General features: G+C 40.9%; 2 protein-coding genes across 3 annotated transcripts in view; one reads left to right on the top strand and one right to left on the bottom strand.

Annotated features, from left to right (window-relative positions):
* Nucleotides 1-27,950, top strand: KCTD3 (potassium channel tetramerization domain containing 3). 2 transcript variants are annotated; one of them, XM_052805227.1, is made up of 18 exons: nucleotides 1-608; nucleotides 4,972-5,025; nucleotides 6,468-6,513; nucleotides 7,372-7,445; nucleotides 7,903-7,961; nucleotides 8,144-8,224; nucleotides 8,938-9,063; nucleotides 10,364-10,454; nucleotides 13,066-13,256; nucleotides 17,146-17,261; nucleotides 20,671-20,758; nucleotides 20,893-21,009; nucleotides 22,063-22,233; nucleotides 23,341-23,496; nucleotides 24,489-24,585; nucleotides 26,035-26,219; nucleotides 26,322-26,460; nucleotides 26,803-27,950. In XM_052805227.1, exons 1-18 carry the CDS (start codon nucleotides 535-537, stop codon nucleotides 27,383-27,385), a joined length of 2,448 nt encoding a protein of 815 aa, XP_052661187.1. In that variant the 5' UTR covers nucleotides 1-534; the 3' UTR covers nucleotides 27,386-27,950. The 2 variants fall into 2 exon arrangements, with proteins under 2 accessions (XP_052661187.1, XP_052661186.1); XM_052805226.1 differs by having other exon boundaries at nucleotides 131-608; nucleotides 8,938-9,078.
* Nucleotides 16,769-27,950, bottom strand: part of USH2A (usherin) — a 408,741-nt gene continuing 397,559 nt past the window's right edge. The window contains exon 74 of the mRNA XM_052805224.1: nucleotides 16,769-19,670. The gene's annotated coding sequence lies outside the window, so the exon portion shown is untranslated. The remainder of the gene's footprint in view (nucleotides 19,671-27,950) is intronic.

The raw sequence follows: 27,950 nt of genomic DNA, 5'->3' as shown, positions 1-27,950 counted from the left end.
TCCGCCCCGCCGCCTCGCAGGAGGGCCCCCTCCTCGGGAGCAGCCGAGCGCGCCCGGAAGGGGCCGGGCGCGTCCCTTCCCCCGCGGGGTGTTGACCTACTCCCCCCCGCCCTAGCTGCCGCCGCCGCCGCCGCCGGGAAGGGGTGGGGGTGGTCCCCGCCCTTCGCAGCCGGCCCCGTTCCGCGAACGGTTCGAGGCGTTTTGGCCCGCGCCGGCCCCCCTCCCCCAGGTGCCGTCGCGTTGCCATGGCGTTTTCCTCTCGGACCGGGGAAGCGGCGCGGCCTGGCCGGGCCTGAGCGGCGGGGAGCCCGCGGGGCCGCAGCCTGGCCGGACGCTGACCCGGCCCTGCCCTGCCTGGCGGCGGCGGCGGCGGCTGCGGAGGGCTGCGCGGGCCCGCTGGCCGATCCCCCGCCTCCTCCTGCGCCGCCGCCGCCGCCTTCGCCTTGCCCCGCCGCTGCTTCCCTCGACCCCGAGGTTCCGGCGGCGGCGGCGGGAGGCGGCGGCGGGCGCCGGCTGGAGCAGTCGGCGGGGAAGATGGCGGGGAACGGCGGGGGCTTCGCTGGTGCTGGGAGCGGGGAGATCATCCAGCTCAACGTGGGCGGCACCAGGTGAGCCGAGGGTGCGGGGGGTAGCGGGCGGGCGGAGGGGGACAGGCCCCGGGCCCTGCCGGCGGGTCGCCGCGGTCCCGCGGGGCGCCGGCGGCGGCCAGCGCGTACCGGAGGGCACCGGAGCGAGGGGGGCCGCGGGGAGCCGCGCTCGGTGAGGCCGGCCCCCGCCGGGGGTCTGCCCGGCCGTGCCGGGTGCTGGGCTGGGCCGGCAGCCGCTCCGTCCCGGGGCGGGGGGGCGGCGGTGCCGACTCGCCCGAGACCTGTGTCCCGGGGCTGCGTGTTCTGGACGTGGCGCTGCCTGCGGGGGGGCCTGAATAAAGCTTCACCCAGCATATTGCAGGGGAGCTGAGCCGGGGGTACGTAATGCGGGAAGTGTTGGCAGTCTTGCGCGGTGTCTGCCTGCAGCCTCTGGGGTTTCTAGGTAGGTCCTCCAGTAACGTGTCTTATGGGCTCTGGGCATCCTGCTTCTTCAGGAGAGGAGGACGGAGAGCTTTGCTTTGCCATCAGATCCGTAGGCTTCTGGTAATCGGTCTGTCTAGCAGACTCAGAGACTAAGGTATTAAAAAGGCTGATATGATGCTGCTGCTATCAACCAGAATAAAGGATTGTATTGTATTGGAATGTACGCTGGAAGTGTAGAAGATGGCATACGTGGACATTTTGGCAGGCTGAGGTAGAGAATTGTGGGACAGCTGTGGTCAAAATCTGTGTGATAAATAGTGCAAATGTTCCTGTCAAAATGCTCAGGCGTGAAATCATTCAGATTACCATAGCTAGTGGAAAATGAAGTAATGTGTCTTCCTGAGTCTGCGTGCAATGTGAAACCAGCTATAAGTAGTAGGAACTACTACTACTACTACTACTACTATTTTAAGAATTTTCTTGCATTACCCAGAAGATGGAATCATTCTTGTAACTAAAATGTGTGCTGCAGCCTTTCTTAAAGCAGGGTGCCATAACAATTGATGCAGAATTCCTTTGTTAAAATAAGACATTAAGAACCCGGTTCAGCCCGGAGGAGCTGCTTGTAACTTGCGTAGGCAAAACTCACCTCTCACGATGCTTTCAGGATAACTTTGATGTTGGCTTGGACCCGATTTCATGTTACACTGATTAAGGTTCTTCAGTGAAATCTTTCTCTGAAATTATAGGCCAGCTCACCTTCTGGGTTTTTGTTACAAGTGGAATCACAAGGATGCTTCAATCTCATAATCTTAAATGGATTTTACTTATTAAATGCATCTGCAGAGAACAGAGAATTATGTGCAGGACATGAATCAGGGAAGAAATACACATCCTCAGAGGGCTTGCCTACACAGAGAAGTATGAAGAATAAGGCAAACTGACAATTGTATGTATTTCATTTCTAGTTGAAGGTCTAGATTCTAGTCAACAGGCATCATTTGGATGTAAGGAGTAGGAAATGTGTGCGTAGACATTTCCCTTTTAATAGGGAGACAATGTGCAATAGTACCAGTCTTCTGTGTAAGAGGTTTTGGTCTTTTGCAAGCTCAACTTCCCTTGGAGTGCCCATCTTCTTCGAAAAATGTATCTGAGCCAGGTTTTTCAGCTTGTAAAGGCAGGTGACTCAAAGCTGACAGTGGACAGCAAATGGGGGAGCGTGGGATACTATACACATTTCTTCCTCTTCATTAGATCCTGTTATCCTTACTGGAAACCTGAAACTCTTAGTTTTGTTGATAGAGTTGGGTGAGAAGGGGAAACCAGCACTCCCCTTTGTCTCTGACAGCAGTTATACTTTGGAGCATCTAGTACAGAGACCCCAGCTTTCCATGTTCTGACGTGAGGTTCCCACTGCTCCCTGGGACTGCCAGAGCTTCTTTGTTGTGTTGATCCAACAGTTTCTGGTCTCAACTTTTGTGGATTCCTTTGCTGGGAGCACAAGCCTCTTGCAAGTTAACATTCACAGAAATTCCTGTAACAAATTCAGGGAATTCTCTTGACCCTTTATCTCCCTCTAGTTACAAGAGAACTCTACAAGTGCAATAGACTGTGAAAATGGTTGTTTTATAGCTGACACTTAAGTGTGCCTGTTTCCAGTTGCCTATATTTTCTTTAAAATAACTAGGCTGTCACCTGCTTAAGAGTATTTGAGAATATCGCACTGGGTTTGCCTGATTTTCCTCATACAACATCTGTCTGAACACTGCATGTTAGCTGCATGGTGCTGCAGGTGCACTTATATATGTAAACATTGCTAGCTAAGCTTCTTTCTGCATCCTGGAAAGCAGGACTCTCTCTCATTATTTACATAGATTAATGTATATGTATTAAAAGTTCTAAAGTATATGTTAGTGTGAGGTATTGCTTACTAAACTGGTACCTTAGTGCTAAATCACAGACAGAAAATCCTTGTGCTATCTAAACCCACTGATTATGCAAAGCAATAAAATTGCAGGGAGAGAAACATGGAATCAGTTGATGGCTCTTTTTCCTGTCCTCCTTATTGTGTAGCTTGTTCTTCTGGCACATCTTCCAGTCCCAAATGTTTTGCTACTAAGCTCTTTAGCTGACAGGAAATACTAGAGTGGAACCCAGCTGGTCAAAACACCAGCAAAACTTCAGTCTTGACACCTCTGAATAGTTGACTGTCACTCATGTGCCTAAATGCAAACATGCCTCCTGGTCAGAAATTGTGCTGTAGTGGATTGAGAAGATAGTACTACTGAGTCCTCAAACATCAAACATTTGTTCAAAGATCCTGAATGTCTTCATGGTCACATCAGACTTCTTTATTGCTTCAGAATTAATTTAGCATTTATCATGCAGTGTTGTAGAATATGCCAGTTAGCTGTGGTTCATGTACTTCTTATGGACCTTTCTGCCTATACGCGCCTTCCTGGGAAAGCATAAGTCCTCTGTTTTTTTCTTTTCTTTTTTTCTAAAAACAGAAAAATAACTGAAAGTTGTAAAGTACTTAAAGTAGCAGACAATAAAAGTCTTTAGCTTGTGAAGATCTTTAAAAGGGCTAACTGGTGATGCTGCATCTATCCCCATAGTTACAAGCAGTGTCTGGGTTAATCTTGGATAAAATTCATGTAACTCATTGTTTTCTATTATGCACATACTATAATATAGTTAAATGAATCATCCCTTACTCCCTTAGTAGAGAAGGGTAGTGATCTGTATTCCTGATGACAAAAGCTCTGCAAAACTGCAAATATACTTTGAAGTCACTTTCCATTTAAGCAGCAAACTGCTTTGATTCTCTTTATTTTTGTTTAGAAAAGACTTAGTGCATGTTTGTGCTTAGAACGCTAATACTGTAGATATTCTGTTAAAAACAGATTTGTCATTGTTATGCTTGCAGTGAGCAGCTACACAATCCACGTTTTATGCGGGATGGTAGTTCCATATAGCCTTTGTTGTTTCTGCCTCTTAGGGGGTATAAAGTAATGCTTTTTGTTTATGTCTTTTTTTCTTCCAAAACTGGAAAATACAAGCAGTGAAAACTAGATAAATTATGATTAAGTACTTTTATTCCAAAAATATTTTGTCATGTATTCCTGTACTATACGGAAAGTTGTCATGGAATTTTACTTTTGCATTTCCTTTTTTGACTCCCATTAATTAAGAGGTCACCAAAGGTTTCTTAGTCATGGTACTAGTAAGAGAGAGCCTATGTAGAGCATGAACTCATTTTCCAAGCTGCCAGTCCACTTGTCTTCTTTCACATTAAATCAAAACCAGAAGAAGTATAAAGGTTTTCATACTTATTTATTGTGTAAAATACTGTCTGGTATTATAAATAATACTATAATTTGTATTATTTCATAATACCATTATGATTCAGAGTAAATATTTTCTTACTTTTAACTGTTATTGTGGGACCTTGGACCTCTAAGAGGGCCCAAATAGCAAAATGGCAAATAATTAAATTTACTGTAAAATATTAACTTGAAGCTTACTGTAGTCTTTTGCAGTGCACCTTTTGAGTCCTGAGTAAAGATAACTTGCAGTTAATGACAAATGTAGCACACTGTTAATAAACTTCTATTTTAGTGGCTGCTTTTTTTGTGCAGGGTTTTTTTTTGCTTGGTTTTTTTTGCAAGCATTAATGTTGACAAAGTATGAGAAGCAGCAAATGTAGGATGCTTGGGACAGTGTGTTACAAACATATAAAGAATGACACTCTTGGGGTCTCTGGACAGTCCTGCTTCATGCTTAAGGACAATCTGTGCAAAGAATCTGCAGCCTCTGACTCTGTGTAGGCATTTATATGTTCTCAAACTTCCCAAACCCTTTTGATATCACCTTTGTAGGAAAAGTGAAAGTATTTTAATAAAGCAGACCTCCTTTGAATTTTACAGCTGATTCTAAACTTATAACTTTGGTTTCCTAGGTTCAGCACTTCAAGACAAACACTGATGTGGATTCCAGACTCCTTTTTTTCCAGGTATTTGTAATACATCATCACAGTAAACAAAGACAAATTAACAGTAATTAAAAAAATATATATATATGTTTTCCGTTCTTAATTTATGCTGTCAATAGTGGGTTTTTTCCTTAATGCTTTTTCCCCTATCTCAAGCAATGGGACAGATTCATTTGAAATAGGCTGTTATCCAAAAGGCATCTTCTGTCTTGAATGGTGCAATGGCAGCTTATATGTGCTGAAGAGTTGTCACTTTTTAGACAGAGTGTTGTGGAAATAAGGCTCCAAATCTGCAGGAAAGGGAGGTGCTACTGACTGTGTTACTATATTACCTCTTGTGATCTTATTGACCATGCACGGTAGCACTGCCTTTAATGTTTTTTGAGTTATTGCTGTACCCTGAGTTAACTCAAAGTTTTGAGGGTTTTAACTTGTGGTACAGGAGCTGTTGAATTATTGAACATGCTTCTGCTAACTCTTATGTCACTACCATTACTACTTCTGTAGGTTGTGCTGCTTACTGGTTGTACCCTAGTAATTTTGTGTTGTAGTTGCTGTACCTCTATCACCCCAGTTAATCCTAAATGTATAAAAGAAAACCTAAAGGCTGGCAATTTTGCTTCCTTACATTTAATTTTTGTACTCTAGACTTCTTTCCCAATAAAAGCCTGGCAGCTGACATAGGCAGCATTACCTGCTCCTGTTTTACTGAAATGTTCAGATAAATGGAGTGCCAGGGAAGTGTCACCTTCTTTGAGGCATGGAAGGAAAGGCACAAGGAGGAAGTCCCATGCTATTCCCCAATCAACACTAAGTATACTGTCTAAGGAGGTTGTTCTGAAAGTCATCCAGTACTGGAAAAATCTCAGAGGTAATTGCCATCCAGACTCGGATGGAATCTTGAAATAAAACTGTTCATGTTAGTTAGTTTGCTTCTTATCTCTAAAACAATGTTTTGGCGTTGTGTTTTCTATGGATCTTTGTACTTTGACCTGATGGGAGAGCAACTTTGAAGTAAAATTGTGTAGCAACTCATCCACCCCATTCTTGCCCAGTAAGTCTTTGCAGAATGGATTGTTTACTCTTCCCTTTTACTTCAGCAGCTTTTAACGATTTACTAGATTGTAACAAACTATGCAGCCCTCTGGGTGCCTGAGAAAACTTTTCCATCCTTTCAGGCTAGACCTTGTGTCTCTTTTCTAAAGGTCCTTATGATGCAGCTCTTAGGCTTTCCTTAGGTGTGCATGCACTGCTCCTTTGTTTAGGAGAGATACTTCACCCGCCCTGCCCCCCCCCCCCCAGCATTCTGCATTACCAAGACACTTTTCTTTGCTCAGCTACGCTGTTTTGCCAAAATGCAACCAACAGTACCCAAAGAGAGCAAACTGACTGAGAGTGTTGCATCTGGTATTTGTGTTAGTACATTTCTGAGGGACATCTAATGAAGATTTTCTGTGTTGCAGTTTGCTGAGTGGAAGAATTTCAACACTGAAGGATGAAACTGGTGCTGTGAGTAATAAACCTACTGATAACTCATTAAATTAATGTTATGCTTTCAGTTAGGTTGTCTCCTAAAGAATATTCGCTGTGGGTGCTAATGGGAGTTACACTGCCTGAGTCAGTCTAAACTTTCATGAAAATTGGTGACATCTCTGGGTTTCTTGGTTCTCATCTTCATTCCAAGATAAATGAAACTGGATCAATGTGCATATTTTTGTGCTCATTCTGCATTGTATGGACAATACAGAGACAGCAACTGTATTTTTTTTAAACAGAAAAACTGCTAACTGCTGTATTGCAGACAGGTGTAATTTTCATTAGATAGCTATTGCATATGTAGTTGAGCAATCCTGGCATGGAAATGTAGCTTTTGTTGGCAAATATATATAGCAAAATGGCCATTTCAGTCTGTGTATATGATATTCTTAAATGGGAAACTATAGTTATGGAAATGTTGTTGAGTGATAGTAAGGCACACAAGTACTTTGCTAAAAGTGAAGAGGTAGTTGTAATGGTAACTGACTTAAAAAAAGGCTAAACTTATCTTGATCTTATTACATTTACTGCATTCTGAACACATGATAGAAAGTGAGAGGACCCATTGACCTTTATGGAGACTCTGGAGCTTAAAGAACATGTTTATTAAGTGCCATCTATTTGCAGCAGTGTTTGCATATATGTCTTTTAAGAATGTTGAATTAGTGAATTAGAAGAATAATGAGAGCAAAGGAGAGGTCCAAAACCTTTGGGTTATGTTTATCTGCTGCCACATCTTCAACTCCTCTTTCCCATGCTCAGCATAAAAAAATCATTCTAGTTGATGGTTGCTCCATAGTAATGCTAAAGCACAGCAATTTTTCTTTGCAGATATTTATTGATCGAGATCCAGCAGCATTTGCACCTATTTTAAATTTTCTTCGCACAAAGGAGTTAGACTTAAGGTCAGAAGTTCTAATTATTTCAAGTGAAAATTAATTTGATCAGATGCATAGAAGACTTTTTCAAATGAGGATTGTTCAGTTTTACTCATCTAGTTGGATGCCTAGTATATGACTCAGCTCCCTGGTAGATCTGGGCCCTTGTCTAGAGTATATGTATGGCGTGGTGGAGGCAGAAATGGTAGCATTATATTTTGTTAGGGATTCTTGTAATTTAAACCACTTCTGGCAATGTATTTCTGTATTGTTTCTGTATCCTTATTTTAATGAAAGATAATTAACATTAAGATCACTTTGAAATCTCAGACATCAACATTTGGTGGTAATTCTGTAAACTGTTAGGTAGCTTGGTGTTCAGATTGTGTCGTATCTAGTTATATGCAAGTATTTATATTCAAGGTATTGACTCACTTTGTCCTTGTGTTTTTTGGTTTTTTTGTTTCGCTTTTTCTTTCTCTAGGGGAGTGAGTATTAATGTTCTTAGGCATGAAGCTGAATTCTATGGAATCACTCCTTTAGGTAATTTTTTTTTTTAATATGAAGTCATCTCATATTTATTACTGTAGTAATGACCCACTTACAAGTCCTGGGCAGTTGTGAACCTGAAGATTTTCAAACTTAGTGATACAGAATGTTATTTGAAATAATGTAATGCTTCCTAGGAAGTGAAAGCTGTGGTCATATCTGGTTTTCCTCCTTAGTGAGAAGATTGCTACTATGTGAAGAACTGGAACGCTCATCTTGTGGCAGTGTCCTTTTTCATGGCTACCTGCCTCCTCCAGGTATTTTTGTATTCACGCTCTGATGTTGCTTGCAGTCACTTACTGCTTTAGTTTGTGGGGGCGATTGGCCGAGGTAGTTACTCTAGCTGTCAAACTCTCCAGAGAAGGCTTTCCTATAGAAAGATTAAGATGAATGGTTGAATCGAACATTGTTCTGATTTCAAAAACAAGGCTTTTATCTCTATGCTGTATGCAATGGCCTATTTAGAATACTGGGCAGGGGGTTGTGGCATGTTAATACTAAGTAGGCTGTGTTTGGTAGTAGACTAGAGTAGAGTATCTTCAAGTATGTTTCAGTTAAATGTCATCAGCATGGAGTGCTTTCTTCTTTCTGAAGGTCCAGTCACTTTAGGTGCCCTATGTCTAGATAACAAATCACCACAAATGAGCTTTCCTTAACAATATGAGTCCTTGTTACATTTTTATTTCTATGTAGAGATGAACACAGTTCATGTGTTAACCTGAAGTCTAGGGGATATCTAGCCAATTGTTGACAAGTTTTCTGAAGATAGTTCCTTAAATTGTGAATGTCAACGTAGAGAGCAAAAGCATTTTCTGTTTCAGTGTTATGATATTGCCTAATTCTTATAGCAGATGAATTTGACTTTAGATCAAGATTCACAAATATTAATCCTGTATTTTGAAAGTATATGAGTATCTGTTATATTGCTAAAGTTTATAGAGTGGGACCAAACATCTCTCTCCTTTTATAGGCATTCCCAGCCGTAAAATAAATAATACTGCTGGGCCACTGGCTGACGTTAGAACTGGTCAAAACTGCTCCGAAAGTGAGATTCATGGAGGTGGTGTCCAACCTACACTTGCTGGTACTGGGGAAGGTACAGTCAGGCTAGGTGAGGAATGTCAGTTTTTAACCAAAACAAATTGCAAAGATGATTGTCACTGGGAAACAAAAACTGAGGTACTATTTCTGGTTTCAGTCTGTTTATGTTTGCCTGATCTTAAATTGCTGAATACTTACTGAAACACTACAGTATTTAAGGCTCACTGCTGCCCAGTCAAGACATGAGGCTGAGAGAAAGGCAAATCGTGCAGTCTTAAAGTTCTTCGTGCAGTCTTAGTGTGGCCCCTTAGACAAATGCCTTACACTGTACTAAAGCCATGATAAAAACCAGGCAGTTCAGTGTCTCTTTGGTCTTTGTTCAGGACCTCCTTCCTGCTCTTGTACCTCTTGCTTGTGGTGCCTCTCTTGCCCTGCAAGAGTCAAGTCTTTAGAGTAAAGGTAGTGTTCAGTTGTTTGACTGTATAGAGTACTTTGCATATAAAATATATAAAAACTGTAAATAAGATAAGCTTGAATTCTGTCATTTTCCAGCTTTTGACTTTGCAAGCAAAATGATGCTGTTAGAAGTGTCATATTTCAGCTATAATTGTGTAAATTGTAGCAGTGTTAGGAAAATCTAGAGTATGTTAAAATGTGAATCTATATGCAGGTAATAAACTAAGCCTTGGATGTGAATTGCTGATTGTTCTTTGTTAGTTGCTGCATGTTTGGAAGAGGGCAGTCTTGGGGAAAATGAGATAGAAGGTGCAGTCTTCAGGCATTAGTTCTTTAGCATATCAAGGCTGAGAGCTAACTCAGGGAAGTACCATAACCTCTCATTTCCAGCGCCATCCGACACTTCTGCCAAACCTAATTTAGTTCTAGATCAGAAACAGGCATGCTCCCACTAGATAATAAATGGAGGAGCTATAGGTATTCTGAGATACTGGAAATTTCAGTTTAACAGTCTGGAACAGTGATACAGGGTTGCACCAACTATTTGGAAAGAACTTTACAAAAGAGAGTGTTGTTTCTTCTTTGATAACAATCCTCAAATTTTTACCAATTTGGCAGGCTTTAAAACTGAGGCATGTACTTGGCCTCTTTCTCCTTATGAATACTTTGCATTGTAGTGACTGAGATGAAATGTCTTCCTTCCATGTAAGAACTGTAATAGTTGTAAGGATTGTGAGGAGTAATATTGCTAACTAGAATCTAGCTGAAAATGTTTCTTGAGAAACTTATCAAAGTTTCTGTTGCATATCCTAGCAGAGAGCTCTATCCTGTTATAGATGTCTCTGCTCATCTTCTAATACCCATCACTTGACTGACTTCAGCTTTGTTGTTGTTTTTAGCATTTCCTGTGGACCCACGGAAAGTCCTAATAGTAGCTGGCCACCACAATTGGATAGTAGCTGCCTATGCCCATTTTGCTGTTTGCTACAGGTATGACTTTCGTTGCTTGTCAGGTTACCGGAATCTAAAAAATATATGACAATTTGCTATGAGCAAAGCAGAAAGTTTGCTTTACTCTGAAATGACAGATCACATGCATTCAGTCTGCTTCTATAAATACAAGTTGCTGCTTTTGTTTGTGCAAATAAACTGCTTGATAGGAACTCAAATTTTGCTGCTTTGATGTCAATTCTTGATGCTGTTGCAAAAGTAATGGACTCCCATCTCACTGCTTCAAAAGCCTGTTTTAAAGCAGGCTTTTAAATGGAAGATTCATTTTAAAAGTTCTTCCTACTATATGAGTGTGAAGACAGTCTGTAAAGTTCGACTATGGAAGAACTTGAAACAGTTAAAGGATTTTTGCTACATAAGTGGTGTACCTTGTCTTAAACTTCAGGTTTTTTGGCTTAGCAGAACTGTTAAGCACTTGCTACTTCACCTGGATGGCTGAAAAGTGTCTTTAAATGTCTTGTAAACAAACTGGCTATTTTTTAAGATCAGGTGAAGTTATAATTAACACCTTCATATTACAGAAGCTGTTTTTAGTTCACATCTGGTAGTGTTGATTTAATTGGTGGCTGTCTTTTCAATGGAAAGTAATGTTTTAACAAGAGCTGTTGCCAAAACCAATCTAACACTGCTGTCGTAGTGTGGTTCAGAAACAGAAGGGAGAATAAAGAGTGTAATGTGAATAGCTTCTTTCTGGTTACTGCCAAGCTGAAGCCATAGTTTGCTGCCTTTTTCACTATATAAAATACTAATTTACTTGCTTAAACTTTGTAACTTAAATAACATCTAACTTGTCTCTTGTATTCACCACTGCAGGTTTTTTTGCTTTAATTTCTATTAAATGTGGCTTCTCTTGCTCTACTTCATGTTCTTGTTTTCAGTTATGCTTAATATGGTCTGACTGGAGAAAGAGGCAATGATTTGCAATTGTCTTTGTGCTAATTGTCCCTTCCTTAGGATTTTATCTCTGTTTTCCTTGGATGCTAGCTCACTTAAGTGAAAGATTCTGCCTCTCCTGCTTGGTAATCTACTTAATGAGACTTGGTACCATTGAACTTAAGTCATTAGTGATGCTTTCGATGAAGCATGTCAGACTTGAATGGTTTTTGAAAGAGGGTGCAGGTCAAAATGCCAATTTAAAATGCTGCCTTTCTTCATAGTGACTCAAGGTAGCACTCTTGCCTTGTTTTGAATATTTTTTTTCTTCTGAAACTTGAAGGAACTTTAGGAATACAGTGGTGGAATTTTCCCTGCTCCATTCTGCTCTTACACAGCTTTTGGTAACAGTTTTCTTCCCCTCTCTGCTGTATCTTAGTACCTGTCTGGTTTGGTTTTTTATGGCTTGACAGGTGAATTTGCCTAGACTTTTTTGAATATCTAGTGTTTGAGGAGACAGCATACACTTAAAACTACTTCCCTCTACCCACAAATTTAAATATAGCTTGCTTATATGGTGCTACTGTGGTGCAGTTAAATGATGTGTATTTTAATGTAAGGGCAACATCTGAATTTTAGCCAGAATCACTTGTCAAAGTAAATGATAATTTGTAGTGGACTGGACAGTGAATCGCATGTAGTAAGAAATGAAATATATTCAGATGTTTGATTTTTCTGACTTTCTTTTAGGCTGCTCGTAACAGATACTATTTAAACACTTAAGATGATTATTTTTGTAAAAAGCTACAGCAAAGCTCAGTGCATCCTAAAGATAGTATTTTTTTTTTCCTTTGAAGTATGACAGAAGTCTTTAAAATTTTATAATAAAGCTTGTGAGAATGATTTGGTTGCATTCAAAGGCTTATGGCTATTGCAATCCTTCTCTTAAGTGACTTCACTACAACTTCTGCATGCTGTATGGGTAGACAACAGTGATTTGTGGTGCTTCAGCTCCAGGCAGGATGCAGTGCTGAAGTGAAAGAATGGCAACAATGACAAAAAATACTAGATACGTTTCTGCTTTCCATTTTAACATTTATATAATTTGATTGCTGAGATTTAGTGTGCTTTAGCTCAGTTGCAAAGTATCTAAATTATTGCCTAAAATCAAATCAGATACATTGTGCTTTTCTGGCATCATGTAAGTCTTCAAAATTGCACAGGCAAATTATTCTCTAAAAGAAAAAAAAAAAGAGCTTATACTCAATTCAGTATTATCTGTTTACAGTATACCATAAACAGAAAATGCGACTAGATAGCACAGTTTTATGCTGGAGCACGATTGGGTGTCTTGCATGATATATAAGATACCTCGCCTCTGGAAATTAATAGAGATTTCTTCTAAAGTCTTATGCTGAACCTCATTCTCTAGCATTTGTCTAGCCCAAGCTCTTGGCTTGGTCTTGTAACTTCTATATCAGATGTGCTTATATGAGGAAAAAGCCCAGCACAGGGCTCCAGTAGCTGCAAAACACTGGAATAATATGCAGTATCAGACTTCAAGGAAAAAAAAATACAGCTTTTGTACACTATAGTGCTTAACTGGAATTTGAAGTTTTGTGGCTTAGCCTGTAAGCCCATTGGTTCAGGCTTAGACAGAGTTGTCTGTTTCTGAATCTCTAACCTCTGCTTCCTGTTCCCTCCTTTGCCCTTCCAGAATCAAAGAGTCATCTGGGTGGCAGCAGGTGTTCACAAGTCCCTATCTGGACTGGACAATTGAGCGAGTGGCTCTCAATGCTAAGGTGGTTGGAGGACCTCATGGAGACAAGGATAAGATGGTTGCAGTTGCCTCGGAGAGTAGCATAATCTTGTGGAGCATTCAAGATGGTGGTAGTGGCAGTGAAATTGGTAACTATAATGGCCTGTGGTTTTTTTCTTTTTTTTTTTTTTTTGTGTGTGTGTTTAACCAGAAGGAAGTCTGTGACCTTATTTTGAGGTACGTATGATCCATACTGTTCAGTATTCACTTCACAAAGTGACAAAACAAGCCTACAGTACAGCAGCCTATTAGAGCATACTAACTTTCTTCTCCATCATCCTTTCTCAAAATCAAAGAGATGAAGACAAAAAAGTAGTCTGTTTACTGAACAGATACTAAGTAGTACTTACTGTTCAGTTTGAGTTTTTGTGTGAAGATGCAAATTAAGAGTTAAACTTTTCCCTGGACTTGCATTTGAATCTAGGCCATAGCACACAGGAACTAAGTTTCTGAGGTGGAAAGCTACAGATACTGAGACATTCTGCTCTTTTCTTTCCTTTGCCTTATTAAAGCTGTATTTTTACACCGAGATGATGAAGAGATTTCAGTTCTCTGTCAGATGTAGTTCATAAATGGAATTTGGAAGATACAAAATTCTTCTTTTTATAACTTTGGTGTCTAGGTAGGGAAAAAGCACACTCTACTATCCTAAGCATAGAGGAATTACTGCTTGTACACCTTGGCACTGAAGGACACACAATTAGGGAGGCTTTAGAAACAGCAAGAAGACATTTTCGGAAGTAAATATTCTTTGGTATTGATCTGATGGCTTGTCTGACTCAGTGTTGTTCAAATACAGGGCAAATTTGGGAGGCAGTGAAGGGAATGGTATTAGGAACTTCCTCTAGCCTAATCCCTGGTGTTTGAATAACCACTATTATGCCAGTAATGTCTGTTTCCTCTGGCAGTGGATACTGCTAACAAAGTATGACAGCAATCTCCTTATGTGGACACTTTTCTCTGAAACTTAAAGCTGAGTTAATTTGTTATTAGATGTATATAGTTGAAGTCATGAGAATTAATGTGGTCATTAATTAAAGTCAAAATGACCAAATTCAAGTTTTGATCCATGTGCCTTTAAAAGAAGAGCTTACTTGAAAGATGCTCAGGCAATTTCTAGCTATGTTAACAGCTGTTGCTTTTTTTTCATGCTTGAATGAGTGGAAACAGCAACTCAGATTTGAAGATGGGGAAGGGCAAAGGTCTTGCATGAGATAATGCAGCTGTATACTGCTGTTTTACTTGTGACTCATAGAGTTCTTGTATGTAATCATGGTCAGCAAAACAGAAAAGGAGGTTCCATTGTATTTAAAAAAAAAAAAAAAAAGGTGTGTCTAACAGTCAAATATGAAATATCTGTATTAAACAGGGAGTAAATATTGTACTTGAGAAGCCTTTTCTCCTGTTATGCTCCCCTTGACCAAATCTTAAAGGCAGGGAAGAATTATTGTGACAGCTGTGCTCTTCTGGTAGGCATTGCTTTAAGCACTGTGCTATTACATTCCTCCTGCATTTTCTGGTTTGACTTAGCTGCTTGTGTTAACTTGGGATTTGCAGTCAGATACATGAAGCAACATCTTGGATTTTTAGAAACAAAGTGCAAAGAGACACAAAAACCATAAGTGGACTTTTACTTTCAAATAAAAGCTCTAAAATATGCCAATATCATAAGGTTCTGATAACTCAGACTATGACTGAACATGGCAACAAAACTGAAGGAAGCACTTCTGCTAAACAGGCTGTACTGCATTGGAGTGACTTTGTGAAACAAAGGAAATGCCACTTGAGGCAGGGGGGAGCAGAGAGAAAGTACCTATAGGATTGAATCTTTAGTCTGACTAACACTGACCAAAATGTACTGTACCTCTTTTGGATAATAGGTCATGCTGCTTGGTGTAAAAAACCTAAAATACGTTTGTGTTTAATAGTAGTAACTTGAATAGAGCTGTCTTGTTTCCTTGTAGTGGCAAATGCTTGCAGTCCTGCTTTGTGTTACAGTACATTGCTATGATCTTGTGAAAGAAACTACTTGTTTCAGCTGCTGGAGCCTGGCAACACCATCCTTGGAAAATTGTGTGGGCTGGCATCTTTGTGATAGAGCTCTCCCAGAGCGCTCTCTTTCCTTTCAATATTACTCTACATAAGACACTGCTGCTGGATTGCTGCTGTAAGCAGTATTTTACTGAGAGGGACCCTTAAGACAAGAGCCTGTCATTACGTATACCATTGTCTCCTCTGTGGATGGGTCTCAAGATTGTTGAGCCTAAGCAGGACTGACACTTCAAATTCCTCTAGACCATTCAAGCTGTCTTCCTTGATTTCCTTGAACCTCATCCTTCTCTGGAGTAATCAATTCTAGTTGTTTCTGTGGATTTTTTATTATTGCCTTTTTCATGTGGCCTGTACTGCTGAATCTTATCTGCATCGAATGATTGTACTGTGCCCTGGAAAACAGTTTAGCATCCTAATTAAAACATAAGTATATATTGAGCTTCCTGAGTTTCCTTTTTGGGGTGTAACAGAGGGCTGCTTCTTGGTTGGGAATGGCACTCTGTTCATTTGAATTTGTCCAAAACAATGTTGGGAAATTTTCCAGCTATTGGGTACTCTTGAAGACATCTGTCTGCTGCAGCTAAAGTATATTAGTGAGGAGTAATATAAATATGTAGAGTGAGCAGTATGGAATAGGAAACTTGTGAGTGCAGCTTGACACTTGGTAGTGTAATGTATCCTCAGTAGTAATGACTTTTGTAGGTATGAGGCAGTAGAACTTAGCCTGGAATTACTTACAAACTGAGTTACTTACTGGGCTGGTTTGCTGGACTTCATAGCTGGCAAACTTGGAAATTATCTCAGACTTTAGTTTGCTGTAACTTTTGAATACATGGTACAATAAATAGTACAAGATGTAGTATGCTGTCCAAGTTTGCAGTTCAATTAAAAATACTTAGATCTATGATGAGACTAGGAAGCTCTAAAGAGAGGACAGATTTTGTAGAAAAGCTCAGATGTTAAGGTCTGCTGTAACCATAGGCATCAATGCGTATCATGTTCTGCAGTGTTTTTGATGCCACATTTGCTTTATTTGGAAGGCCAGCATTTGCTGGTAAGTCTTATCTTCCAGATTTTGAATAGTATGTGGTGATTGGTGAAACTGGTTCCCTATATAGTTTCAATTTTTAATAGCCTGTACTTTCTACTCATGTAGACTGTAACCAAACTTAAAGCTCTGGAGATGACAAGAGAAAGAAAGAAAGAAGTAGGCTTTTGCAGGCTGCTTATTTTTCCAGGTTCAAGTATTTCCGCTAAAAGAGAAATTTGAATGTATTCAAGTAGTGTCACATTGGGGTTGTTCAATGTTTTCACAAGAATAAGGATGAAGCCTTGTAGCTGTATTTAGTTTCTAAAATATGTTTTCAGACTACATCTATTTGTTTGGACTTTAAAAAAAAAAAAAAGTGGTGAGAACTTACAATACTAGTTTGCAATTGCCTTTTAAAGTATGGAATAAATTTGTCTAGCAAAACCCATGAGATTACTGCTTCTTAAATGACACTTAATAGTCACAGATAAAAAAATACCCACAAAACAACCAAAAAAATCCTGCTTGCTGTAATAGGATTTTTATTTATTTATTTTTTTAATACCTTAGAATGTATAAAGCCATTTGAAAGCTTGATGGCTGTAGAAAAATAAGGAATGCATATTTTGCATGGGCTCTTCTTCCTTCTCTTGTGTCCTTTCTCCTTCCCAAGTAATGATTGCATCAGCAGAGATGACATCATGCTGCCATTTAATTTAATGGAACCCAGTTTGCTGCTTGAGCGGTACCTCACCTAGCACACTGCAAACCCAGTTTTGGCTTTTCTTTACTTGCTACTGTAATAAATGTGACATGATAATAGTGGAGAGATTCCATTGTTACTGTTTTTTTCTCTTTATTTTAGATGAGCTTCATAGACTCTTCATTTTTTGTAGGAGTGTTCAGTCTTGGAGTCCCTGTAGATGCTCTCTTCTTCATTGGCAACCAGTTGGTGGCTACAAGCCATACAGGGAAAGTGGGAGTGTGGAATGCTGTGACTCAGCATTGGCAGGTGTGTTCAGTTCAATTTTCCGCATCACTTTTAATAAGCTGGTATGTCTTTCTAGTAAAAAGAGAATAAAATAATCTCAAAGCATATGTGAAATGCTTGTCACAGGGTTTTCAGCCTTGACTTACGTTATGGAGTTTGCCACCTTGGTATTAGAGTATTGTGCCTGTGAGCAGCATGTTGAATTGTTTGGTGGTACTACCAAGCATGATTTTTAGGCTTTCAAATAAAAGGATGTGGTGTGATTTGGAGTAATAAATGTCAAGTGTGTGTATATTAAAACTTCCTTGTGGATTACTAACTTTGTAAAAACTCACTAGGATCATAGGAAATAAAAAAATTGTGGGAAATGTGTGACAACAATTTCTGCACTGTCTGAAAGAAAAAGAAAACAAGTTAAAAAGGCAGTCTCATATCTGGGGATCTCAAAAGTTGCTTTACAATGGAAGAGTCTTCTTCAGCAGAAATATACATGGTGCTTTAAAGATGTCTGTCTTGCATGTGGATGCTTCTGGCTGCCCTGACTTCATTCCTGTTGTCAGAATGCATATTAAATAGAGAGATCCTTGGAGTCTGTATGAGTCTGAGAAAACAGTCGAGCATTCATGTGAATAACAAAGCTTGTAACACAGCCAGATGTACATCTTTGTGACACAAAACCTGGACACAATAAAAATCCCCAAATTGCCTTGCAAATCTCAAGAGGCAGAACTGACCTGAGGCTGCTGCACTGTTTGCTGACTAAGTTCTGATTCAACCCTTAAGTGACAGTACTGCTAACAAATGACACAGATAATAACCATGGGATAGTGCTGCTTCTGCAGCAGACACAGACATGTTAGTATGGTCTTGAATTAAACAAAACATTATTTAAAGCTCTATTGATGCCTTGCAAAATCTTCTGTTAAGAGGCAACTTAATGCTATGTGACAAGCTGGCATTTGACAATATTTTCTAAAGGAGCAAGTCGTAAGGAATAAAAACCGATGTCCCATTCATCATCACTTTTTCCAGGGGGAGCCACAGAAATCTTTCTGATCCCATTAATAGTTCCTCAGTTTGACTGACTGTTCCTTTGGTGAAAGCATTTCTTACTGAAGTGTAGAAAATCTTTAACAGGGGCTTATATGCCAGGATGTCCTAAACCCAAGGTTTTTGGCTTTCTAATTTTTTCCTAGAGGATGAGAATAACCCGCTTTAAAAAAACAAACAAACCAACAAACAAAAACACAAACCCAAAGCAACAAATGAAAAACAAAGCCCAAACCAAACAAAACCCACCCCAATCCAACTAGTTTCAAGGTGCTTTCTGTACCTCAGGCTCTTTTGTTGGTAAGGAGAAAAAAAAACATCTTCTTTAGATCTTCATCTCCCTTTAGAACACATTCTTCTTGAAGAACCCCATAAAGACTTAAGTGGCAGGGTTATACCTCTGATCTCCAAATTCCTCGTGAGAATACATGATATTTGTGCAACTGCTTTCCATGAGTTGCCCATAGCTTTGGACTTAGGATGTAATCATACTTGCTGCAGTGAGAGAGGTTTTGGGGAACAGAATGTGCCAATGCCCCATTTCAGACCAAGAACTTTGTTTCTTTTCAGGCTTTCTTTACTGATGCCTTTCTAAGTTCTACTTTAAGGAGGCTTAGTTTGTGCAAAGCTATCCTTCGTAACACTGTGATTTTTGTATTTGATGTGTTACACCCTGAAGATGTAACTCTGACCTCTGCCTCTAATTGGTTCTCGCATCTTCTTTCCATCTTGGAGATTTGAGCAGATTAGCCAAGGTGGTTTCCCTAGCACTTATTCCTCTGGCAATGTATCAGTTGCATGCAACAAGGAGAGGAGCTTGTGGGTGGTAGATAGATCAGTAATTAAATTCTTAGCATAGGAGGGTGTAAAGGAAGCTGAATATTTAGTGTTGTAGAATAAGAGGCAACAAAGCAATAGAGTATGACAGAAAAAGCCTGTGAAGTGAGGATTCTCACTGGCCATGTTTTACCAGTAACTGTTGTATAGCGTCGCTCTGTTTCCTGATGAAAAGTTCACATCTTGGCAGGTGCAACTGCTGAATCGCCTCTGGTGTTCCTGACTCTGCTGCAGAAGAAAGGACTCTCCTTGTTTTGTATGATCTCTCTGATCCAGTCAGTCAGTCTCTGCGGATACTCTTGCTCAGACTTTTCCTTGCAGTTGTTATGTCTTCTGCAAGGTGATGAGTAAAGTGGTACATCTGTTGATGGGTTGCCTCTACCTTCATTAGTTTTGTAAACTTTTTGCAGATGGGGGAGCTTCTGTATACACCTTTGATCCACAGAACCAGAGAGCACACTGCACCTTGATCCATAGACTCCTAGCTGCTGAGACTGTTTAGTTTCTTGCCTTTCTGCTCTTGTACTGCTTCTTTAAAGTAGTCTGGAAAAAAAAATAATCTTTTGAAGCTAAGTCTCTGAAGCAATTGGAAGAATGGCGCTGGTCAGAGAGAAATGAGAACTTAAGCTGAAATTTCCATGAATTAATATTCAGTGTCCATTAAGTGGACTGACTGAAACATATGGAGTATAGGAAAAATGCTATGACTTTGTGCATGTTTGAGTGCTCTGGATAAAATGGCTTTTGGCTTTTTCTTCCTCAGGGCTGAAGCAAAAAAATTGCTTGAGGTAGGGGATCATACCTAGGATAAGCTAAACTTTTTCTTTGCTCAAGATCTCTGTCCCACCTGAGAGGATAAGCACTCCTTTGGATCTTAGAGGGTAAAGAGAGGGCATTCTCAATCCCTCACCTTAAGTTGTAGACCAATAAGTAAAATATGGCAGGGCTGCCTTCCAGTTTACTTGGTGTGGATGTGTATTAGAAGTGGGAAATTGTCATGGGACAAGAATTTTTTTCCCCTTGTTATCTATCTGTTAGATGCTGAGATATCCATAGAGGCTGGCAGAGGGACACAAGAACTGGGAGTAAAGGAAGGCTTAGAGAGGCAACGTCTAGTTTCTTTGCCCAGCAACCTCTTAAGGAGTTGTCAGAAAGGGCCAAAGGGATAGGACAGAAAATGTGAAGTACACTCATTTTGCATATTGGAAAAAAAAAATCCTCTTTTGAAGATGTGGTTTGGCTGCAACGCTCTACGCTTTGTGGCTTCATGTGGAGAAGGATCTTCCAGAGCAGTTGTGCTAACTTGTCTGCATGCTTCTGCTGAACTTCGTGACTTAAGATCCAGTTTGGTAGAGGAATGTGATCTACCAGCAGTACTTTAAGAATGCCATTGTACATGCGAGCGCGTGCACAACAGCTTCAGACCAGTACCAAACTTGGGTGTTCTTCAACAAAATGTACTGAAAATGTCTGAAAACTGAGAAAGTAGCAACCTAACTTCTTGATTTTTTTTTTTTTTTTTTTTTCTTTCTGTTTGCACTAGGTTCAGGATGTTGTTCCTATCACAAGCTATGATACTGCTGGGTCTTTTCTGCTGCTGGGCTGTAACAATGGCTCTATCTACTATATAGGTAAGAAATGGGAGTAGGGTGGAATAAAAAGGAGGTGGTACTGAGCAGCTTTGTTCTTACACTCTTTAGTTGGTCTAGGTTGCATCAGAACAACTGTCTATTCAGAGTAATAAACAAATGTCTCTTCCCCACAGACATGCAGAAGTTCCCATTGCGAATGAAAGACAATGATCTTCTAGTGACAGAATTGTACCATGATCCCTCCAATGATGCTATAACAGCGCTCAGTGTCTACCTCACACCTAAAACAAGTCAGTATTCTATCACTGTCTCTTCAGTAAGAGTCTGTTCCAGATGTGGGTTTTTTCTTTTTCTAAATGGACTTTTTCTATTGCTGCATAGCAGGGCTAAAGCAGACAAGGTAGCCCTTGACATAAACAATGAATTTTTCTTCATTTAATCATCTTCAAATGAATGATGAATGCGAGGCATAACCGTTTCCCTTACATCTGTACATATGTGTAAATAGCTACATGTATGTACATGTATGTGTGCATATGCTTGTACATCATGCATTATACATTAACGTATAATGTAATAACATAATACATCATATATTAATGCTTGTGCATAATGTACCTGTGCTGGTTTTAAGCCTTTTACACAAGACATGCACTTAGATTATGAATTGTATTCACTGAAATAGTTTGTGGTGAACTGGGGGGGAGACAACCTTGCTGTTGCATCTAACCTTATAAGCAGTATACTAAAAAACATTTCCTTGTGCAGCTGAATGATGCTTACCTATTGTGTCTATATACCCTTTTGTAATCACAGTGCAGCTATCTTTAAAAAAAAAAATTGCAACCAACCCCCCCCCCTCCAAAAAAACCCCCAAACCAAAGCAAAATCCAGAAAAAACCAAACTGGGAGAAAGTGGTTACTTACATAACTATCTTGGTACCTCAGTGACCTTTTTAACAATAGTCCTCCCTGCTCTTGCATTGCTTTGCCATTTGCCTCCCACTAAGGCAGAAAAATAAATGGTATGTGACATGTATTGACCATATCACTGTGAGGAGTGCCAAAATATCTGATCATATGACTTTATCTATCTCTTCTTTCACTTCCAGGAGGGAGGAAAGAATAGGAGAGAAGGCTGGAATTGAACAAACGTTGGGTTTTTTTAGTGGCAAAATGTCCTCTCTGTTCATGGGAAAATAATGAGTAAACAGTGTTTAAAATAAATATCTGTCTTACTGTGGAGGCTTGGAAATACTATTTTCTACTGCCGCATTCCCTGACCCCAGTAAGACAAGCTTTTATTCCTGGGGGGGGAACAACTGTGTTCTTGCTTGCTTTAGGTGTAAGTGGCAATTGGATTGAGATTGCCTATGGCACCAGCTCTGGAGCAGTGAGGGTGATTGTACAGCACCCTGAAACAGTTGGGTCTGGGCCTCAGCTCTTTCAGACCTTCACAGTTCATCGAAGTCCTGTTACGAAGATCATGCTCTCAGAGAAACATCTTGTCTCAGGTAATCTTTTCCATGCACAAACTTGTATTGGTGGTTCTCCCCTCCTCCTGAGCAATGACGTATTTGTATGCATTGCTTTATAACTTGCATTGTTCCCACGTGATAGAAATGAGTTGGACAGATTTCGGGGCAGGGAGGGTCTAGATTGACTTGGACCTTCTTTCTTAAAGTAAGCATTCTTCAAAGCCTTTAGCAATTAAAAGGTCTAGGTTTTATTTGACCAGATACTGGAACAACTAACTCTTTTGTTTGTGTCTTATTCCAAGGTTGCCATTTGTGGAAATAAAAGGGTTTGTAAACAAATGTATCCCTGTCAAGTCTTATGGTTGGGGGCAGGTCCTGTAGGACTTTTCTTCTTTTAACAGCCTTCCAGGAGCTTTCTGGGTGCAAAATGTGCACTGTCTCTTCTTGGACCGTAGAAAAAGCTTTCCCATGGCTTCAAAGGGCTGTCTGTGTTTTTATTTTTCTCAGCAGTCTCCCAGTGGTTGTTGTGCTATCCTGTTTTTCCTATGTTACGCTCAGGAAAGTGTCTTGCTTTCAGGGAAGATGCAATCACTCCTCCCTCTGAAAGAATCTTATTTCACCTAGAATTCAGCAAGCACAGCAGAGAACAGATGTACTTTCTACTGCTATCCCAATTTTTTTAAAAAAGGAACAGGAAACATGGTATCCAATTACACTGCAGACAAACAGCCCAGAGGTCATCTGTTCCCCTGCAACTTGGTGCTAAACCCTCAGTGCCAGGAAAGGGCACATCTGTATGTTGAAAACTGAGTAACTGACGAATGAAATAGAAGAGCACTATTGTGTGATGAGGGTTCTGCTGCCAGGCTGCTCTCATGACAAGTGTTGTCCTAGCATCTGCACACAGACCTTAATGTTGTGTTCAACCTGCCTCAGTTTGTTTCTTGAATTTCTGAGGGAAGAGACAAAACTAATAGAAAACAGGACATCAGCAACAATTTGTAGATTGATAGATAATTGTCTGGAGATGCTATGTGACCTGACATTGACTAAATTCTGCTTGATCGCTCAATCTTGAAAAACTGTTGTACAGAAATCATTAGAGAAGTTATCTCAAAAGTTTTGTCATCTTTTCCTTTCTAGTTTGTGCTGATAACAACCATGTACGGACATGGACTGTGACTCGGTTCCGGGGCATGATTTCAACTCAGCCAGGCTCAACACCTCTTGCATCATTCAAAATCTTATCCCTGGAGGAAGCAGAGAGTCATGGCAGTTACTGTTCTGGAAATGACATTGGTAGGATGTCTCTCCAATGCGGTGTGCTGAGCCTGTATATTCACTGGTCTCCTAAAGGTTTAACAGGCCTTCAACCCTATAACATGCAAGTCAGCTGATGGGTGTAAGCTCTTACATGCTGCTCTCCACTTGAAAAGATGGCAGGGATCTGTAAGATTCACCTGGAAATACTCACTACTTAGGCTCTATAGAGTGAGTACACTTAAAGGGCTTACTCTGAACGTGAGAAAAAGGGAGGAAAAACTTTGGAACACAGATACTATAGCACTTCTTGAGCAAACTGATGCAGCATTTCACTTTTGATTTAACTACAGAGTGACAGGAAGCACAGAAGACTGTATTAAAGCAGGTGAGCATAGCAAGGTTTGGGTCTACTGCAAATTCCAGTTCACTGTTCAGTCGGGGTTAAATGATGCACATGTGAAAAATTCTTAAATGAATTTGAAGTTGTGACAAAGTTTACTGAAACCTTGAAATTGCGGAGGCAAATGGTGCTAGCACATTGCTGTAGCAAGATACTGAAGGAATGCATGTTGGTAAATATGGGTAAAGAGGTAGTCTAGATTCCTTTGTGGTCTGAGTCTTGCAAATGAACCTTTGATAAATACGATGTCTGGTGAGCACACGGTGTGGTCAGTACTATGGCAAGAAATCTGATTAAGCCTTTAGACATCTAGGAGCTGCAAAGTAAGAAAGTACTTTTAGTTATTATAGAGGCCTAACATAGGGTTTGTACTGACATAGTAATTCCTCCAGGAACATGCAGGAAACTCAAGAATGGGTTGAACAAAAGAACAAAAAATATTTTTATCTGTAGAGGCTTCTAACCATTAGGTGGCTTTTTCTAGCTATTCGTCATCTTTGATTCCCTGGTCCTGATGCTTTAAAGTTGCAGTGGTCATACTAATATGAGTTTGGGTCTTCAGGACTGTGTGGGGAAGAGGGTGAGGGAATTGAAACAAACAAAAAAGTGATCTTTTTTTTTTCTCTAGGACCCTTTGGTGAACGTGATGATCAACAGGTGTTTATCCAAAAAGTTGTTCCCATCACTAATAAGCTCTTCGTAAGGCTGTCTTCAACTGGGAAAAGGTACCTCCATGTTTAGGGTTTTAAGTGAGAAAGGAGCAGGACTGTTTAGGTGGCAGGGTCTCCCATCCCATGGGCGTGCATGCAGTTGCACTTAGCAAGCTTCTAATGTGCTAGACAGCTCCGGCTGAACTCTAGTTTGTGTGTTAGTAACAGAACTGTAATTAATGATCTACTATAACCTAGAAGCCAAATGGCGTTTTGAAAAATGTGATAGCAGAGACTCACCTCATGATGGCTTGCCTGCTGAGCTCACAAAACAAACATTTGTGTGCCTTTACAGAATCTGTAACTGTCAGCCATGGTACCATGCCAACATTAAATTTCAACACTAATGCTGAAGTTGCTGGCAGCAGGGATTATGCTGCTCGCAAAGGTGTACAGGGAAGCAGCTTCCCTCTTCCTCTGTACTTGTCTTTGAAGATATTAGAACCTTTAAAACTGAGAGACTGTCTTCTAGGTCAGCTATACAATTATTTACTTACGCTTGACTTCATAATATTCTACTATGTTGCTGCCAATGTAGTAAAAAAACTGGCTGAATAACCACAGCTGCTTTTCTTCCTGTTAGGCTAGCAAGTTGGCAAGAGATCAGAAAATCTGGTGCATCTCAGTTCTATGCTTGTTATTATTCTTGCATCTCTTGCCTAGTAACTTCAAATCTGGGTGAAAACATTGATGCCTTAACACTATTGGCATCTGAATTGAGGACAGAAGCCCTGCAGATTACTGGTGTGGGGTTTTAGGTTTTTTTTTTTTCAGGCTAGATTTGTATGTAGCGGAGGGTTTTATTAGATGACTTATTTTGGCACTTCTTGGGTAAAAAAGCTCAATACAAGGGGCCAGTAGAACAAATTACCCAGAATATGTGAGGTTTTGGTGTGGAGTCTGGCTTAGCAGCTTAGTTTTGGGAGTCCTTTTCCTCTCACTCCCCACATAAGCTTCTAAAATAAAGGGAAAAAGGTGATGGAGATCTGCCATGTCAAGTGATATTGTGGTTGTCATAAGATAAAAGTTATCTGTATAGATAACCTTGGGTTTATCATCCTTGGATATTTTTGCATATCTTTTATATGGTTAAATGTGCTGTTTCGGCAGGTTAGTTTCCTAGACTGAAATTCAGAGTCTAGCCTATGAAGGGGCTAGTTACTGTCATTCTTGTGAAAGCCTTAGGTTTCTAATCATTGCAAACTGAAAATGGACATGGAACATATGGGGGTTCCCTAATAAAAATAAACAAGCAGTAAGACTGCAGATGTACTGGGGGCAAAGGTACTGCCTGCAGCTGAGCAGCATGCCAGTCATGCAGGGGAAGCAATTTTGTCTGGAAGAACGGTCTTTTTCTGATGGCAAGTTTGGTGCCTTCTTAGAAAATCAAAACACTACTGACTTTACTGGCCAAACTCTGCCAGGTGCAATTGTTTTGGTAACTTGGGTTTTCTCTTCCTGTAGGATCTGTGAGATCCAGGCAGTTGACTGCACTACTATCTCGTCATTTACTGTGCGAGAATGTGAAGGATCCAGCAGAATGGGCTCCCGGCCACGCCGCTACCTCTTCACTGGGCATTCAAATGGCAGCATCCAGATGTGGGACCTGACCACAGCTATGGACATGGTTAATAAGAGTGAAGACAAAGGTAAGTTGTGTTATGCCAGGACTGTGGTGTGGTTCTTTTTCTGTCCTCACATGTGCGTGACTACAGTAAATGGACTTGGGCACTAAGAGCTGTCTCTTTCAGATGTTGGTGGCCCCACAGAGGAAGAGCTGCTCAAGTTGCTTGACCAGTGTGACTTGAGTACGTCTCGCTGTGCCACACCCAACATCAGTCCTGCCACCTCAGTTGTTCAGCCAAACCGGCTTCGGGAATCTAATTCCAGGTAAGTCACCGAGGGTGGCACTGGCTGCAGACACCAAAGGTTTTACCCTTCAGGTAGGCAAAGAGGGGTTTGGTGACCAGAGCCCCTGAATCCATGCCCTAAGTGTCTTGAACTACACACACATACTCCTCGATTTCTGATGGTTTAGGTGTGTGCAGATGAAAGTATCCTATGAGAATCTGAAGTAAGCGATCTGGAAGCCCTTGTGTGGGGGTTGTAATGAGAATATTGCTATTTTAGTGGGAGTTGCAGTGGTGGGTGGGAGCAGGGTATGCAGAACTGGCTGCTATTCTCAGCCTAACATCTGCTCTTCTCTTCCTTGGTTGTTTTTCTTTTTTGAAGCCTCCAATTGCAGCACCACGAAACAATCCATGAAACAGCCACGTATGGGTCTGTGCGGCCATACAGAGAAAGCCCCCTATTGGCAAGAGCAAGGCGGACAGAGAGCTTTCACAGTTACCGGGACTTCCAGGCTTTTAACTTACCCAACAAAAGCCCAGCAGAGAAGGCAGCTGCTGCAAATGGGAATTCAAGCCAGACAGAGGCCAGGAAGGCAACAGCTGAGGGCAGTACAGCTGAGAGGAAGGCAGTCCTGACAACAGCACTTGAAGTGCGAGGCACAGGCATGACAGATGCAGGTGGGTGTTGCAGTACAGAGGTTTACCGTCTGCCAGAGAGTTCTCTGGATCTCAAAAGAAGAGGACCAGAAGAAGAGTGTGAAGCCAAAGCAGAAAGCAAAAAGAAAATGGGGTTTGAAGGAGCTGGCTTCCTGGGAAGGAAGAAAGTGCCTCTCCTGGCCTCTGTACCAGTCCTTGCTGAAGGTGGGCCTGAATTACCTGGTGCGGCTTCTCCATCGCCTACGAAGACAGCTGCTTCACCACGTCACCGGAAGAATGACTCATCCTGCCAAGACTATGGCTTATGAAAATGTGACTGGTGGCAAAGATGAGGTGCAGGTGCCCTCTGGCTGGTAGCAGGCATAACATTACGTGTTGTGGGTCGTTTCTTGAATGGGACTTTGTTCTGATACCCAGAATGAAAATTGCAAGCTTATGAGAAAGAACCTGGCTACTGCCAAACCTTTCAAGAGTCATCCACATCAATGTGTGGCTTTATGTAATGCTCCAAAATGTAGTACGGTACTTGGTCCAAAATATTGTTGTGCATTCTTGCGTAAACGTGGTCAGGCATGTGATATGTTGTGATTATTTTTGTTTTGGGGGAAGGGAGGGTGCTAAAGGAATACTTGGTTGCTCGGTGGAAGATGCCTTTTAGACGCAGCCACACACTGCTCTGCAGAGCTGCTGCTGTCTTGGCTGGTTTTTGCCTAATTCACAGGGCTGCCTCTGTAGTCTTGTTTTATGAATGGGATCCTTGCTCTGTATGCTGCTGTCTGAAATCTGAAATGTTTTGTGCAGGTTAAGGAGGAAGCTATTCAAAATAGCATATTATTTTGCCTCTTAGTCCAAATAAATTGCCAGAGGAGTGTT

Source organism: Harpia harpyja, chromosome 13 (assembly GCF_026419915.1).
Source record: "Harpia harpyja isolate bHarHar1 chromosome 13, bHarHar1 primary haplotype, whole genome shotgun sequence".
Lineage (NCBI taxonomy): Eukaryota > Metazoa > Chordata > Aves > Accipitriformes > Accipitridae > Harpia > Harpia harpyja.
This window is presented reverse-complemented; position numbering and strand designations above follow the sequence as displayed.

Excerpts from the sequence above, each read along its gene's own strand:
- KCTD3 (XM_052805226.1), top strand. The coding sequence starts at position 535 with ATGGCGGGGAACGGCGGGGGCTTCGCTGGTGCTGGGAGCGGGGAGATC. Across the intron at positions 5,026-6,467 it reads CCAGACTCCTTTTTTTCCAG|TTTGCTGAGTGGAAGAATTT; the intron begins GTATTTGTAATA and ends TCTGTGTTGCAG. Across the intron at positions 13,257-17,145 it reads TGGTAGTGGCAGTGAAATTG|GAGTGTTCAGTCTTGGAGTC; the intron begins GTAACTATAATG and ends CATTTTTTGTAG.